The 15,791-nt window shown below is 36.0% G+C and overlaps 3 protein-coding genes and 1 long non-coding RNA gene across 4 annotated transcripts; 1 reads left to right on the top strand and 3 right to left on the bottom strand.

The window, feature by feature from the left end:
- Nucleotides 1-1,511: 1,511 nt before the first annotated feature.
- On the bottom strand, nt 1,512-5,051 carry LOC117926023 (frataxin, mitochondrial-like). Its single transcript, XM_034845114.1, has 6 exons — nt 5,025-5,051; nt 4,918-4,952; nt 4,268-4,340; nt 3,930-3,977; nt 3,745-3,839; nt 1,512-1,819 (listed from the first exon to the last, which is right to left on the bottom strand). The coding sequence occupies exons 1-6, from the start codon at nt 5,049-5,051 to the stop codon at nt 1,690-1,692; spliced, it is 408 nt and encodes a 135-aa protein (XP_034701005.1). The 3' UTR covers nt 1,512-1,689.
- Nucleotides 5,052-7,300: 2,249 nt separating this feature from the next.
- Nucleotides 7,301-7,855, bottom strand: LOC117926654. Its single transcript, XR_004653202.1, has 3 exons — nt 7,812-7,855; nt 7,521-7,727; nt 7,301-7,390 (listed from the first exon to the last, which is right to left on the bottom strand). It is a non-coding gene; the product is annotated as an uncharacterized LOC117926654 (long non-coding RNA).
- LOC117926022 (G-type lectin S-receptor-like serine/threonine-protein kinase At4g03230) lies at nt 7,856-8,777 on the bottom strand. The gene is made up of 3 exons (XM_034845113.1): nt 8,457-8,777; nt 8,125-8,289; nt 7,856-8,046 (listed from the first exon to the last, which is right to left on the bottom strand). The coding sequence occupies exons 1-3, from the start codon at nt 8,518-8,520 to the stop codon at nt 7,856-7,858; spliced, it is 420 nt and encodes a 139-aa protein (XP_034701004.1). The 5' UTR covers nt 8,521-8,777.
- Nucleotides 8,778-12,963: 4,186 nt separating this feature from the next.
- On the top strand, nt 12,964-15,399 carry LOC117926652 (putative zinc finger protein At1g68190). Its single transcript, XM_034845842.1, has 2 exons — nt 12,964-13,833; nt 14,150-15,399. Exons 1-2 carry the CDS (start codon nt 13,258-13,260, stop codon nt 14,471-14,473), a joined length of 900 nt encoding a protein of 299 aa, XP_034701733.1. The 5' UTR covers nt 12,964-13,257; the 3' UTR covers nt 14,474-15,399.
- The last annotated feature ends 392 nt before the right edge of the window (nt 15,400-15,791 follow it).

Below are 15,791 nucleotides of genomic sequence, written 5' to 3'. Positions count from 1 at the left end.
TAATCTTTTTGCTGGAGAAGGTGTAGACAAATGCTGTCACGTTCATTCATGAATGATGGCAGAGGCCTAGATAAAAAGGTTATGATTTCATTTATTTCATGTGCACCTTTAGCTTTCAGACCCCATGAATGAGAGTGAAGCACAATCACATTTTGTGGAACTGAACCTTCCTTTATTGGCTCATTCTTGCTGGCTCTGGCTGCCTGGCTCTGGCTCACTAGTGAACCCACCCACAGAATGTTTTTGCGATGTTGGGTCGACTAGAATCACTAGATACATAACACCCTTACTTTTTTATCATAATTAAAGACTCCTTATTTTTAAAATATAGTTCCCATATCAATTACTAACAGTAGATACGACTACGTCTGTCCTATCCTGCTTTGCCAGTTGCAGGATGTGTGGAGTGGTTTTGGCCTAAATTCAGAATATAATATCTATGAGAATCTTTCCTTTCAACGGAACTGTAGATTAACATAATAGATTATTCATATTGCCTGTTCTATAAAACCGAATCAAAGATTTAAAATCAAACCCTATCCAACGTTTTCTTTGAAAACCTTGAAAGGAAGCCGAGAAGAGCAGATAGGTACCAACTTTTGGAAGACCATATGGGTGGGTCCCTAAATGAAATTGTTGGAAATTTTCATGACCATATTAACAATTGGGGTGCATCAGTTTTCATACACATGGACATGCTTCTAAATTTTTATAAACTTGTTGAGATCCTAATATTTCCCAGCGAGAAGGTGATGGTGGATAGAGCTTCACAGGGTGAGCTCGCTCTCTCGGCTCGGTTTGGGATAGCTTTCCAACCAAAAGCCATGATTTTGAGGGGATAATATCAATATTATAAAAGTTTCTTTAATAATGGATAATTTGCACTATTTTGCTTCCAAACAAGTTTTGTCACAAGTTATCACTAAATAAAAATAAATAAATAAAATAAAATAAAATAAAAATAATAGAGGTTTGGATTATTTTTTAAAAATATAAATATGAAGAATAATTTTAAAATACTATATATAAAAATTATTTTAAAAACATATATAAAATATTAAAAATATTTCATATTTTTTAAATTCTATAAAACGTAAAAGAAAAATATTTTTGAATTATTTTTCAAAACTATTTTTAAAAACAACCCGCCTAACATTCACTCCAGCGTTTTTCTATTATTTTCGCTATTCGTTTTTTTTCATTTTTAAATTCGAGACTTATCCTTTTTCCCATAAGATTCTGTGTCTTTTAAGAGTTTCCTTATTGTCCACGGAACGGACCATAACCCGTAGATCCTTGGCCACACACCTGAGCGGCACAAAGTCACAAAAGTACAACACTTTCAAGTGGGGTTTTGCGAGGGCCTTTGAAATTAGACAAATGCCCTAAAATCACTCAGGACACCTTCGTTCATGAGCTCAGCTATATCCCCACATTCTTCATAATCAAAATAAGCACAAACATTTCAAACATCATCCTTGACTTTGGTCTTCTAAAAAAGAAGCCAAGTATTCAACGCTCATAAATTAGGCCCATTGCATTCAGGAAAATGGAACTTATAATGTAATACTTTATTCAGAAAATGGACTTAAATATAATTATAAAGCAGTTACGGAGCAACAAAATCTTTTACCAACAAAACTTCCCAGTAGAAATTTTCCAAGGTGTGTCACAGGATTTGTAACAAATTTAGGAAAGGCTGATGGGTGTACCACATAGTTTCTCCAGCTCTGTTTCTAGGAGTTTGGATAAATTTGCCTTGGTCCGCCTATAAACCCAAGCTTGAGCACTCTGATCCCAATCGAATCTGGAGGGACCGCTGCATGGAAAAACATTATCACTTTCAGAAAGTTTTATAAGACAAAAAATAAAATATAGGACAAATTTCAGTCTCTTGTGAAGCTAATGCTAGCACTGCAGAGTGAAACCGTGCAAAGAAGTATGAAGCATGGGGTGAATAAATTCCTGAAGATCGCAGTTGGCCTTGATCAATGTTTGACAGAAAGCACAAAGGCATTTCTAGGTGAGGAGGCACCACCTGTGACAAGATTGTCATGTCAAGGCCCACCTACATAGGATGCTCTAAGAGTTTGAAAACTTTAGGAGGGATTTTTCTTTCTTTCTATTTTTTTTTTTTCCCTGAGGGGCAAAAAAACCATAAGAGGGGTGGGGTGCCAATATCAACCCAAAATCCCTGCAGGCATGGGAGGCAATATGGATGCTCCACATCAGCTAAATGAAACCCTTTTAGGAAGTGATTGTGGTTAAGAAGATTATTGCCCTGTTTGGACTGAGTTCTTGGAAGCCAAAGGCGGTCTTTTCAAGTGCAATAAGAGCTTCTACTAAGGTTAGAAAGTTTAGTAAATCTGTTTTGTGCTTCCAAAAAAGCTTAACGGGGGAAATAAGGAAGAAGTTCCTGGTCATGAAAGTCCTTTTTTAAGCTTGCGTGGAAAGTTATTTTGTATTTGATGAAACTTTCATAAAACTTTCATAATATCAAAATAGCCCTTCAAATCATGGCCTTAATCGTAGTTTCTACATCTTGCCAAAAACAAACATAAAAAAACTTATGCTAAACAAGGTTCTATCTTACTCAGGATCCAATGAGATCTTACATCATCCAGCTTTAATTCCACCTCAGACCCCATAACCAAAACTCAAAACCCTATGCCAATTGTGATATCTACCTCTCCACTTATCCCATAAATTTCTCAACAACCAAGTTTATGGCTACAAATTTTTCAAAAATCTATGCTGCCTCAATGATATCATTCTTTATTTGAAACATGTCAGGCAGACGCAGGGCTCAACGAACATGGTGTGACCTAAGTTCAGGACACAACCCAAATGTTTCACTATAATTCCCCTATTAAAGTACCATCCACTTCTCACTTCTCCCATAAAATTTGCAACCCTGGGACAGCCAAGTTTGTGGGGATGCAAATCTTAAAAAATCTAGGATCATTCTATATGTGAAATATGTTAGGCAGCTGCAGGGCTCAAACAAATTAAGAAAATATATAGAATGGAAAACATGGTGCGACTAAAAATTCTTGACAAATTTCACTTATTTCAAAAGATAGATATACTCGTAATTCTAGCAAAATGCAGAAACAGATCTAGGGGATTAACATAACAAAATATGCTAATACATAATTGGCAACCATCATATTATTAAGAAAATGCCAAAAAGGTTGCTTCTAATAGGAGCCTTTTTTCCACTTGATGAAACTTTCATAGTATCAAAGTTGCACCTTAAAATCATGGCCTCAATTTCAGCCTCTAATTTTAGCTAAAAACTGGATTAAAAATTATGCCAAACGAGCCTTATCCTATGTGAGATCAGATCTGGTCTCACATCACCACCTTCAATTCCATTTTAGACCTACAGCCTAAACCCTAGATACTATATTTCAAGCCAACTGCAACTCCTATTTACCCACTTCTCATTCCTCCCAGAAAATTTGAACGCAGGAACAACCAAGTTTCTAGCATTGCTGCAAATTTTTAAAAGAGAAAAAACATGTTGCCCCAGTAATAGCATTCCTTAGTAACATGTTAGGTAGTTTTAGATCTCAAACAAATTAAGAAAATCCTACGAATGGAAATGAATAAAGTTCTCAACAGAACCCAACTATTTTAGAGGACAGATATTCATAGTATTAGAAAAATGCAGAAAAAATCTTGGGAGACTAACATGACAAAATATGCTACACATAACTGAATAATCCGCAAGTTTTTTACCTCACAGGAGAGGACAACCAAATTTGTCTATTAGGCGTTTGTTTGTTCAACACATAGGTCCCTAAAGTCCCGAGCTTCAGGGTCAGGACCTGGTTCTGCAAACCCACAATATCCAGATTATGTTGGAACAAATATAAAGTTTCAAAACAATCAACAAATTCTCCACATTGATTAATCTTTTTTACCCCATAGTCTATGTCGAATCCATCAATTTGGACACAATCACCATATTCCTGTCAAGCATCAGAGAAAACCAATATAGATTGAAACCAGAGCAGCATAAAGAACAAAAGCAACATACATATGACAAGAGAACCATATATCCTTTTATGTTAGGTCATGAAAACTACATCAATAGGACTTACGTGCATCAAAAAATAATTGAATGAATCTCATAGAGAGGTGACAGAATTTTGATAGACAACCCATTAATCACCATATCCTACCTGATAAACCAAGTGTTGAACTAGACATAATCGCACACAAAATTGTCAACAATTTAAACCAAATTAGCAATAGTTACCTCAAATTTCTCCTGCAGGTCTTGTATAGTAGAGTCAGCAACTTTGTGAAATTCATCCTCCTGCAGTAAAGAACTGTAATCACATTAATCATTAGTAAAATCAGTCCAGCTCACTACTTCCAAACTAATACATCGAAAGAAACAAAAGTTAACCATATTGGACCTCAAAAAAATTTAAAATCGAAGTTTCGAAGAAAATTTTGTCCAACAACACGCATAAATAATTTCACAAAATCCTAAGGCAGCATTGCCTGGGCGGAATTTGGCGTTTGCCTACACAGATTGGTTACCCTAGCAACTCAAATCCCATGAAATTCAAAATTCTCATGTTTACTCCGGAAATGATCCTTGCATTTGGCGTCCATAAAAATTTAAATTTAATTCAAATTCAAAGCAACCAAACGCAGCTTAACTTGAACTTCCACTACAAACCCTAACCCTCGTTTTGTAGGAAATGCAAGAAAAAGGGAAAAGATAAACTCATTAAAAACAAAAAAAGACCGAATCCAACTCTTCATCCTCCCCTTAACCGCTTAATTCAATTTTATTTTTTTTCATAACAAATTTTTCTTTCCTTTGCGTTTGGATTCTCAGCAACCAAACAAACTACAAACAATAAAAAAACAGAAAAATTTATAAACAATACGAACCTGTAATCAATGGCGGCCGGGCCTTGAGANTCCCACTAGTTTTCAGTAATTTTGTTAATTTTGAAGAACTTGTCTATGAGTTTAAGCTGGTTTGGAACTAGTGATACCTGCAAGAGACAAAGGGTCAAGATCATACTTACGTTGAGTTCTGTGATTCTGAATGAATGAATTTATTTGAAGAATGGGAGTTAGATATTCTTCACATAGGGAAGTAATAAAAGTTAAATTAATGGGAGTTAGGTCTATCTTGAATGAATGTAGGATGCTACCCTACCTTTTGGCCACCTCCAGGTAGATTGGTCTCACCATATGTGGGGATACTACTTTTTGTAGGGATTAGGGATACTTCTCTTGACATCCACAGGGATAATGTTCTCAACCAGTATGAGGACATTGTTCTCCACCTACCTAGCATCAAACATATTTTTCTTGATCATATGAGAGAAAAAATGTCCGTGTATAAAATTACATTAATGCAAGATATGCAAGAGGCATACGCTTGAACTCATTTTAACCTCCAAGCATATGGTGAGATTGTGATGATGCGGTAATTTAGTGATAATGTGGCAAAGAAGCTAATTACATGGAAAAATGTCTAATGAGGTTTGTTGTAGAGAGGGAAGAGATCTTTAATAAAGGATTACAGGGAGATTTGATTGAATCATTAAAACAAAGGAATATATTATTTATTGAACTACTAATTTTCCTAAAAGTTTAAGCTTGTAGGATTTTGGCTCAATATGCATATCATACTCTTTAACACCCTCTCTCACATGCAGCCTCATACACACATGTGAAGAGATACCATATATAGAATTGCAAATTAGGGGTGTTGCAATGTTTTGATACTAAAGAATTGCAATGTTTTGATACTATAACTTTATATAAAAAGAACCCACGACCTCCCGTCAAACCAAGCTTTGACACCATGTTGAACTATCAATTTTCCTAAAAATTTAAGCTTACAAGATTTGGGCTCAATATGCATATCATGCTCTTTTAACATTATTGAGATTAATATTGCAAATTAGAAACCAAAAAAGCTAAGAAAGGGATGGACATAATGAAATGGAACAAAAGAAGATTATGCTAGAATAAGAAGAAAGAAAAGACATCATGGATAACATGTCAAAAAGTCTGAAAAGAGAAAGAAAGAACTGGATATTAGGAATGTCCATTCTGCCAAGAATCATGGTTAAAAATATATCCTATACTCCATTTATACTTCGCACAGCTTCAATGGCTTCAAGAACCTTCATATTTGTTTAGTTTTCCAACAGGCCAATGAAGTTTTATCCATTTCACATGTGAAACAGCCTTCCTTCAGTATCCATGGAAATTTTCTTCCCAATAATCAAGAAAGATTCATGAAGACCCCATGTGGGAACTATGATTGGTGACTATAAAAATAAAGCCATTCAATTTTTTCTATCAAAAAAAAAAAAAACTACACAGCTTAAGAATTGGACAATTTATTGTAGTCTGCACCATATACAGGAGGCTCAATTCAAACCATGATATTGAAAAAAGTTCTATACACAAATACAGTTGATGGATAGGAGAACCAGAATAGAACATCAGATGGACAAAACTTAGTAAACTAAGGAAAGGGCAAAGGATTCATTCGATCTCCTCCTTAGCTATCGACCTTCTCCTATGGATGCTAGGAGCTCATTCTTCCAGGAGGCTTCAGCCTTGCTAGAAGAAGAAGTTGTATTAGAAAGGTCCCTCTTTACAACAAAGTTGGTTCTTTAGGAACGGGGCATTGTTGTCGAGTCACTACTGAGCAGAACTGCAATTGCCATGGTGTGAGGTCACTTGGGTCTTCTTGTACACAACAACCTAACATTTACACACCTCCAAAATTCGTTTATGTTGCATGTTTCACTTAGTGTCTGGTCGATCAACTCCAAGGCCTTGTCTCTTTCCACAGCTTCTATGCCTAGGATAGTTTGAAAATAGAAAGTTATATGGCATATGCAGAAAGAATGACTAAAATATCAATGCAACTGAAAGATCCAAAGTTCTTACATGACTTGGAAGGCTCAGAGTTCAGTCAAACTGATAAAATCTAGTGTTCATCTTCCCACTGGTGATCTCAAGTACCATAACACTGAAGCTAAAGACATCAGACTTTTCTGAGAAAAATCCATCCAATGCATACTCTGGAGACATATAGCCACTGCATTGAACCAGTTAAAAACAATTCTCAGTTAATTGGGAATGCAATTATGCAACTGTTTGCTTTTTTCCATACACAATATGCAATACTATAAGTTCCAACTACTGTCTGTGCTTGCTCTACTTGCTTTGTCAAAAATTCTTACCAAACCAAAGTCTGATATTTTAGAATTCATCTCATCATAAAAGTAGAAATGTTGCTTGTTTTCAAGTTTCTACGAATAATCTTCAATCTTGAATCTTGGTGAAGATAAAGTAGTCCTTGAGCAATTCCCAAAATGATGTTGAACCGCTTCTCCCAATTCAGTAACATGCATAGAGTTCGATTTTGCAAGGTATTGGAAAGCAAACGTCAGATATCTATATAATGTCTATGATACCAGAAAAAAGCAAAGGACTTTTAGGCAGGTTTAGAGACAAACCAAATATGAAGGAGTCTAAGTTTTTGTTGGACATATATTCATAGAGTAAGATCTTCTTATCTCCTTCAATACAATAGCCAAAAGTCTAAACATGTTCTGATGCTGAAGTTTGGCAATTAACACCTCATTCTTAAATTCCTTGGGGCCTTGTCCTGAAGCTCTTGAGAGTCTCTTTACCACAATCTCTTGCGCTTCTGGAAACTTGCCCTGGAAGCCACAGTGCATATGCATTAATCATATATGACCAGAACAGTTGAAAATGAGAGCTATGTGGAAATTAAGGACTATTACCTTGTAAATTGGCCCAAAACCCCCTTGTTCAAGCTTATTTGCATCTAAAAGTTATTTGTAGCAGCCAGTATGTCTTCTAAGTGGAAAAACGATACATCAATTCCTTTCTTATCTTCTTCTCTGAATTGCTCTGAGTCTATTAAGTGTTTCGCACCCCTCTCACTATCATACAAGTGAACTGCAGGAGTTGTTCTGTTTTCTGAACTCAAAAACAGAAGATTTTGCATAGAAGACCCTGAAATATTCTCAATGTGCCGTGTTGAAAAGAAAAGACTTACGAGTTATATAGTAGTGCATGTGGCACAAAGATTACCTTTCCTGTTTGTGATGGCTTTTTTGCACAAATAAGTCATATAACCAATGATGCATACAAGTGCAACTAGCGCAACAGCAATTGGTATGCCTACCACAATTGCCAGATATGATAATAACGGCTTCTGATTAGCAGGTTTTGGAGTCTTGGCAAGATTGCCATATTCTGAAACAAAGGCAACGCATCTGTCATTACTAACAACTGTGTCTTTCAATGAAAAAGAAGCTTAAATGACCAAAACCAAAGAAAAATAAGGCACTGTCTTTAACTTCTCACGTATCCAGAGAGCAAAATTAGGAATATACTCGGTGAAAAGCATCCCCAGTCCTCACCTTGTGTGCAATTTAAACTGGAGCCATCCCATTTGAAGTTTTCATTGCAAAAGCACTTTCTCATGTCATCTCGTGTTTTGCAGGTTCAATTAGGTCGATCCTTACGATCTGCTTGTGAGGTACACACAGACTCTGGAGGTCGATCCCAACTGATTTCTATTTCAACACTATTTTTCAATGACATCTTGGAGCTAAGTTTGTCAGTTTCTGAGGCATTGCAAGCCCCAGTCATGTGAAAAGGCGGGTCTGGTAGTGGAATTTGGGCGATGAGACTCCGAGAACTACAATCTGCATATTTCATCTCTTCAGATTTCAGTTGGATTACAAATTTGAAGCCTGTGGATTGATGCTACTTACTCGGTAGCCACTCTCGGCTACCTTGAACAAGACTTGGCCTGTGACATTGTCACAACTGAAACTGGAGTACATGGGGTCACAACACTTTGATCCAGTGCTTAGAGGATAAGGAATCTTGTTTGAGCCACAGGTTTCACAACTCCTTACCGTTGATTCTGCAAAAAAAAAAATTGTAGAATCCTCTGTTTCAATTACAGTTTCATCTCAATGAAGTCCTAAAATGAAATCCAACTTAGTAGGGACATACTCCTCCTGAAATGTTTTAAAGTCATCCCTTTACCCCTTTTTATTGAATTAAATGATCAAAATTTTTATGCCTATATTTGGTTTCGAAAAAATGCTAAAAAAATAATTTTTCTCAAATTATATTACAAAAATATTTTTAAAAAATCAAATATAATAAAAACTAGTTAAAAACTTATACATTTTCAAATTATTTCATCTTTATATTAAAGAATTAAAATAAATTAAATAAGTTTTAAGTAACATACAAAAATAATTTATTAACTTTAAATTTATTTTTTATTTTCTTTTATTTTATCTTTCCTTCTTTTTTCCTTTATATTTTCTTTCCTTTGAATTTTTTGAGATCCAAGCAAAACCTAAAATTATGTTAATTTGATTCCCTAAAAGTACTAAGGAAAGAAAAAAATATTAAAAAATATTTTCTTATACTTGATTGTGGTATAAAAAATATAAAAAAAATCAAATATAATGAAAATTAGTTAAAATTTTATATATTTTAAAGTTATTTAATCTTTATATAAAAGAATTAAAATAAATGAAATTTTTGAATTAGTGTTTATAAATAATTTATTAATTTTTATTTTCTTCATTTTTTCGACTCTACTTTTTCTTTTTCTTTTTCTTTTTCTCATGTTTTCCATTACATTTTTTTGGGGAAAGATGAGGAAAGATGCATGGAAAATGAAAGGGTATGTGGAATATAAAGTGGAGTATTGAGGTATAGCATTTTCCTTTGTTTTTTTTTGATGCATAGCTTTCATCCCTTCTCCCTGTGGCAACTGTGCAGCCTGATTCCAAAGTTTGAAAGATGCCTCACAAATAGCTACTGGCAGTTGATAAATACATTTGATTGGAACAACTCATTATCATGGTGATGTTCCTCATTTTCCTCTACTATATATACATGGGCCAAAGGGTTTAACCATCTTATTAAAAAATTAATTAGAATATGAAATTAAACTTTTTTATAAAAATTTGATATTATATTACATTTCATGCATCATTGAGCTTACATCACTTAACATATTGAAAGTCAGCTTAATAATATCTTCTCTAACATGGTGCCATGCCTTGACTTAACCCTTTACCTTAGCCTTAAACTAAAATGAGAGGTCAACCCAATATATTTTTTATTTGCTTTATAGGCTTTCTCCAACTTTGAGAGCTTTTAAGTTTCAAGTACATATATACCTCCATCATTGTTGGGGAGAAATCAAGGTATGTTACATCATTGATTTAAAAAATAATTTTTGAGAACAATTTTTAAAATTTATTTTTAAATTTTTGTAAAACAAAAATCTGTTTGAAAATTTAAAACATTTTTAACATGTTTTTAATATTTTAAAATAATTTATATATCTAGTGTTTTATTTTTAATCATTCTATATGTTTGTATAATTATTTTTTTAAATAGTTATCAAAAATCAAGTGAAAATAAGATGAAACAACTAAAAAATGTTATTAGAAAACACCCTTGTTTCTATTATTAAGAAGTGAAAACAAAATATAGTTTTTTTTTATTATCATATATATTTGATGTGTTTTTTGTTTTGAATAACAGAAAATTATTTTTAAAAATTTTTCAAACAAGCCCCAATTTTCTCTTCTTTTTTCCCCTTTTTCCTTGTGAATTCCAACATTCATTTGGGATAATCCACTTTGATTAAGCTTTTTCTATAGTACTATATTTACTATTTCTTTGTATGTGCTACTTCTAAGAATGCATTTTCACAAGGCCATCACCCTTTTTTAATAGCATCCAACCCTATTTTCTCTCAAGCCAAACAAGAGTAGTTAAACCTAGTTCATTTCTTTCTTCAACCTGCATGATTTAAACAACGCTCTCTTAGTATAATCTCCGATAAAAATTGGTACTCTTATTTGAAATAAACTAGGACGAAAGTTACAAGTAAATGAACAAATTTTTCTGATAAATTCTTTGAGTCTTTTTTACTAGACTAAGTTGAGGGGTGTACCTAATATATAGCCCAATCATAAAACATCACGCACTTAAGGACTTTATTACTTTGAAACTTGTAACTAATCTTATTAAACCTTGCAAATTGCCTTGTTGTTTTGTTTTTGTACCAATTGAGTCTTATTTTTTATATTTAGGTCTTATTTCTTTGTATGTACTGTTTTATACTTGAATATAATACTTTTATATATTCAATGATTATTGTAAGCTCGATATGTAATTATATGATACCACATCATTTTTCTAAATTGAATTATTGAACCATCCACTATCAAGAACATCCTTTTTTGTTCAACCCATTGGATTCATTTTCTTCCTCTCTTTTTGCAAGATTATGTAAGTCATGATCAAGATAAGTTTATAAAGGTATATGGTCTTGTCTCCTTTTAAGTTAAATCACTTTTTCTTTAATTAAGTAGGAAAAGATGTCTCATCACAATGTACATTGCCCCATATTGACTCAATAATTTTTGAGTCAACTCTACCGCCTAATTTAACACAAAAAGTGAAAATGTTTTGATTGGTCGATCAATATTCAAGTAATTAATGTAGCAAATAATGCAAACAAAAGAACATAAGATGGATACTTATTGTGAAAGAATACATAAATTGCATATCGAAGAAATTTTGTTTTTCTCTTTTCTAAAATATGTGTCTTATTGTTGTTTCAAACTATGTTATATTTGGTATGGTTGGTTTAGGTTTATGTCATTCAAATTTCAAGACTAATAGGGCCTTCTCTGTGTGATATATGCAATGTAAGGTTTGGATAGAGTTAAAGATAGTAAGCTTAGTGAAATGTAGGCTAATTTGGACTTCTTTGTATCTGTCGGACATAAAGATTGCATTAATGATCATTGAACCATATTAAAACCTCTTATCTTTCTTGATTTCAACTCGTGTATGTGATTAGGTTAATAGTACAACATAAAAGCCCATATACCATTTGGGCACCTCTAAAATTCATTTGTATTAATTCTATGTTTGGCCAATGACAAGTCCATGAAATAATCCAAAGGCTTGTCTTCTTCATACAAGCTCCATGCTTATGAGAAGTTGAAGAGACTTCCATTTTTGAGAAGGTTAAGGGCTTGGTCATAGGTTCCATAATTTCCAACCGATAATTTCAAGTAGTAGGATGCCCAAGCCAAAGACATCAAACTTTACTGGGAAAAAATCATCTAATGCATGCTCATACTACATGGCATACCTACATCCATACAATATTTACCAAGTTCCAACTTCCCTCCCCAAATCATGGAAAAGCTAAAGTATCAAATGTTAGAGTTCATCTCCCCATCAAGTATAAGATTGATTGCTTTGATCAGATCTCTATGAACAACCTAAAACCTAGAGGCATACTGAAGATGAAGTAGTGGTTGAAGAATTGCCCAAAAAAATTGAAAAAGAATTATCAAAATTTTGAAGAGATAGTGTCACAAACCAAGTCGATATGTCCGAGTGGTTAAGGAAATCTGTTGGGCTTCGCCCGCGCAGGTTCGAACCCTGCTGTCGACGCTTTGTCTTTTTATAATTTTTTTCAATTTAATTTTGTAATATATAAAATAGTTTTTTGCTTTAACGTTTTAAATTTAAATTAAAGAAAATTAGAGGGAGGGTGGAGGGAGAGATTTGGTGGGACATCTGACAAATCTCATTTATATAAACGTCGCGAAACAGATGATTCACGTCTGGGGGCCACCAAGCACGTGACCGCCACATCATAGGTGCGAATCACGTGGGCAGGCCAGCACAGGTGGACCAGATTGAGCCATGTAAGCGAATCAGAATCTTCAAACTGGTACACTTGCCACGTGGATGACACGTCATCATCGAACGAGAAAAAAATCCTCGCACGAACCGAGGATACAACTCCAAGTGTCTCTCATACACCGCGTAAGCGACTGTTCCCCTACGAGCCAACACCTGGCAGCTTGGGACTCCACAGCTAGGTGCGGTCGCCAAACCCTAGCTCTGGACAAATCGCCTTGGATTTAAAAAGACTCTTATGCCCCTGTACGGAACTCCGCACCCACGCTACGTACCGTGATTTGGACCCAAATCAGGGGGGTTTCTGTAAATCACTGCGAGTTGCCCCTTTTTTCTTTTCTTTTCTTTTCTTCTCTTTTTCCTTCGTTTTCTTAGGTCTGTTTGGGTTGCAGGAAAAAGGAGAGAGAGGATAGGGAATTCGAGGCGGTGAGACGGTGAGTGCGGAGAGAGATGAAGGGCTGCGAGCTGTGTGGATGTCCGGCGAGGATGTACTGCGAGTCGGACCAGGCGAGCTTGTGCTGGGACTGCGACGCCAAGGTTCACGGTGCGAACTTTCTGGTGGCTAGGCATTCGAGGAGTCTTCTTTGCCACGTATGTCGGTCGCCGACGCCGTGGAGAGCTTCCGGTGCGAAGCTAGGGCACACGGTTTCGGTGTGCGAGAGGTGCGTGGACGGGTGTGGTGGGAGGAAGTGTGGAGGTGCAGCGGAGGAGAGCGAGGGAGGGAATGATGATGAGGTTGGCATGGAGGATGATGATCTCGATGAGGATGATGAGTACGACGATGACGATGATGTCGAAGATGAGGAGGAGGAAGAGGAGGAGGATGACGACTTTGGCGGTGATGATGAAGACGGTGATAATCAGGTGGTGCCATGGTCTTCTACGCCGCCTCCACCTGAGGCAAGCTCTTCGAGCAGCGAAGAGTCGTTGAACAGCTTCTCTAGCGGCAACAGAGATGTCCCTGGTTCGTTCACAATGCTTTCGCTGAAGCGAATGCGTGAAACTGCTTCAGATCTTCGCTCGCAAGTACGTATTTTTCTTTCAACTTCTTTTCATTTGGTTGAACCTTAGCAGATCCGATTAACCTCTACTCCGGTTAGCATTTTGAAATTTATTTCCTTACTTCTCAAAAAAAAAAAAAAAAAGCGCAAAAGCAAAGTAGTTAGAAAACAGTAACGAGTTGCTTGAACCTTGTTGCTTTCGTTTCCCTTGATATTTGTTTACATTTCAAAAAAAAAAAAAAATCGCTGAATCTTCGTTCACGGGTTTCGCGAGAGAAACAATATGTTCGGTTTCCGTCCATTCAACGCTGAAGGATCACAATTTCTTGTTATCACCACAGGACGATTTCAACCGACCGTCCTCTCAACCGAACTACGCCTCAGCGAGGGCGGCAGCGGCTCGATCCGCGGCTGACGACGGCGAAGCCATTTCTGAGGACGCCCTTAGGCCATTCAAAGACCGGAGAATAGAACAGAACCGGCCGGTCCAACCCCAGGCCGGTTCGAGAACGGCCGAGATCGTCGACTCGCTTAACAGACTCCACAATCAAGACATAACCTCCGGCAGCGACGCGTCCTCTATAATCGCCGGCATTTGCAATCTGAGTAAACAATCTGGGGCCGTTGATCTTGATTGCTCGAGCTCTCGTAGTCGTCGGATTTGAGGTAGCCATTAACCTACTCTAACAAAAATCCTCTATTAACCATCAATTTACTCTGTATTGATTAGAGACCTATCTCCTGATTGTATTTCTTGGTTGAATCAAACGGTGTCGTTTTGGGGACTAGGGGTTTTGGGTAAGACAAAACCATTGGTGTAAAATGAAGTACTGAATGAAAATGACCATATCATTGAGATTCAGAGACTACTAAGAAATGGTAATGGGCATGTTTTTTCAATGTAGGGACATCCTTGAGGTTTAGGTGACCTCTAGAAGGGGCAGTGAACCTTTTGTGTGGCTACTCTTGTTCTTTCATTCTGTGACGGGTTCTCGGTAGCCTCACACTAACCCCCATCCTATCTCTTCCAAAAAGCACTTGGTGGCTTGGGTTTGGTGGTATGTGGGTGTGTCATTTGCTTGTTGCATTACCATATTTGATCTGGTACAGATGTGGAATATAGGCCATTGTTTTTACTCTAGGGTAGGCTTCAAACTTGTGGCTTGTCAAGTCAGCAAAACATGATCAAAATTGGCTAAACCAAACCACACCCACCCTGCTTTTTTCGTTTCCTTTCTAACCAAAAAAATAAAAATAAAAAGTCCCATTTTTGTGGTCAATGAGAGGGTTGAGGGTCTTTTCTATACTATTTGACATTTTGACTATCAGGGGATATGATTTAAGGCATGTAAGCCACCAAATCTATTAATTGATAGTTGTTGTTTTTTTTAATTTATTAATATTCGGTTTTAGGGGATTTCTTCATTATTTGCCATTCCCATTGGGCGGTCCTCTTTTTTTCTTTTTCTTTCCGTTCTTTCTTTTCTAACAGAGGAAAAAAAGAAAAGAAAAAAGAACAGAAAAATCCCATTGTATGGTCGATGAGAGCCTTGAGGATCTTTTCTTGGCTAGTTGATATCTTGACTATTCATGGAGTATGATTTGAGGAATTTGAGCCACTAAATCTATTATTTAACAGTTGGGTTTGGTGATTTATTAATGGTGGGTACAGGGCGCCTCTCCACTTCTCATTCCCATTGGTCCTCCTTTCTTGTTGATTAAGGTTTAGGTTGAATTATTCTATTGGCATCGGTTTGGGAGATATTTATAGTTCTTAATTAGTTTTCTTAGTGAACTTCTGGGCTCTCATGGCCCTCACCACCTTATATTATTAATGAAGATTAGTCTCTGTCTCATCTTTCCAATAAACTAATGCCCAATTCTCATGGCCGGCCATCACATCAAACTGGGAGAAGGTTCATGTGTGTGGCTCTTCAACCCATTATCCTATTTTTAAGACAAAATGAGGAGAGAATTGTGGCT

Source organism: Vitis riparia, chromosome 12 (genome assembly GCF_004353265.1).
Source record: "Vitis riparia cultivar Riparia Gloire de Montpellier isolate 1030 chromosome 12, EGFV_Vit.rip_1.0, whole genome shotgun sequence".
NCBI lineage: Eukaryota > Viridiplantae > Streptophyta > Magnoliopsida > Vitales > Vitaceae > Vitis > Vitis riparia.
This window is presented reverse-complemented; position numbering and strand designations above follow the sequence as displayed.

Bases quoted from the DNA above. Each gene is read 5' to 3' on its own strand.
- LOC117926022 (XM_034845113.1), bottom strand. From the start codon at position 8,520: ATGAGAAAGTGCTTTTGCAATGAAAACTTCAAATGGGATGGCTCCAGT. The intron at 8,290-8,456 runs GTGAGGACTGGG...CCTTTGTTTCAG, and splicing joins CAGTTTAAATTGCACACAAG to AATATGGCAATCTTGCCAAG. The intron at 8,047-8,124 runs GTAATCTTTGTG...AGAATATTTCAG, and splicing joins AGCCATCACAAACAGGAAAG to GGTCTTCTATGCAAAATCTT.
- LOC117926652 (XM_034845842.1), top strand. From the start codon at position 13,258: ATGAAGGGCTGCGAGCTGTGTGGATGTCCGGCGAGGATGTACTGCGAG. The intron at 13,834-14,149 runs GTACGTATTTTT...TTATCACCACAG, and splicing joins CTTCAGATCTTCGCTCGCAA to GACGATTTCAACCGACCGTC.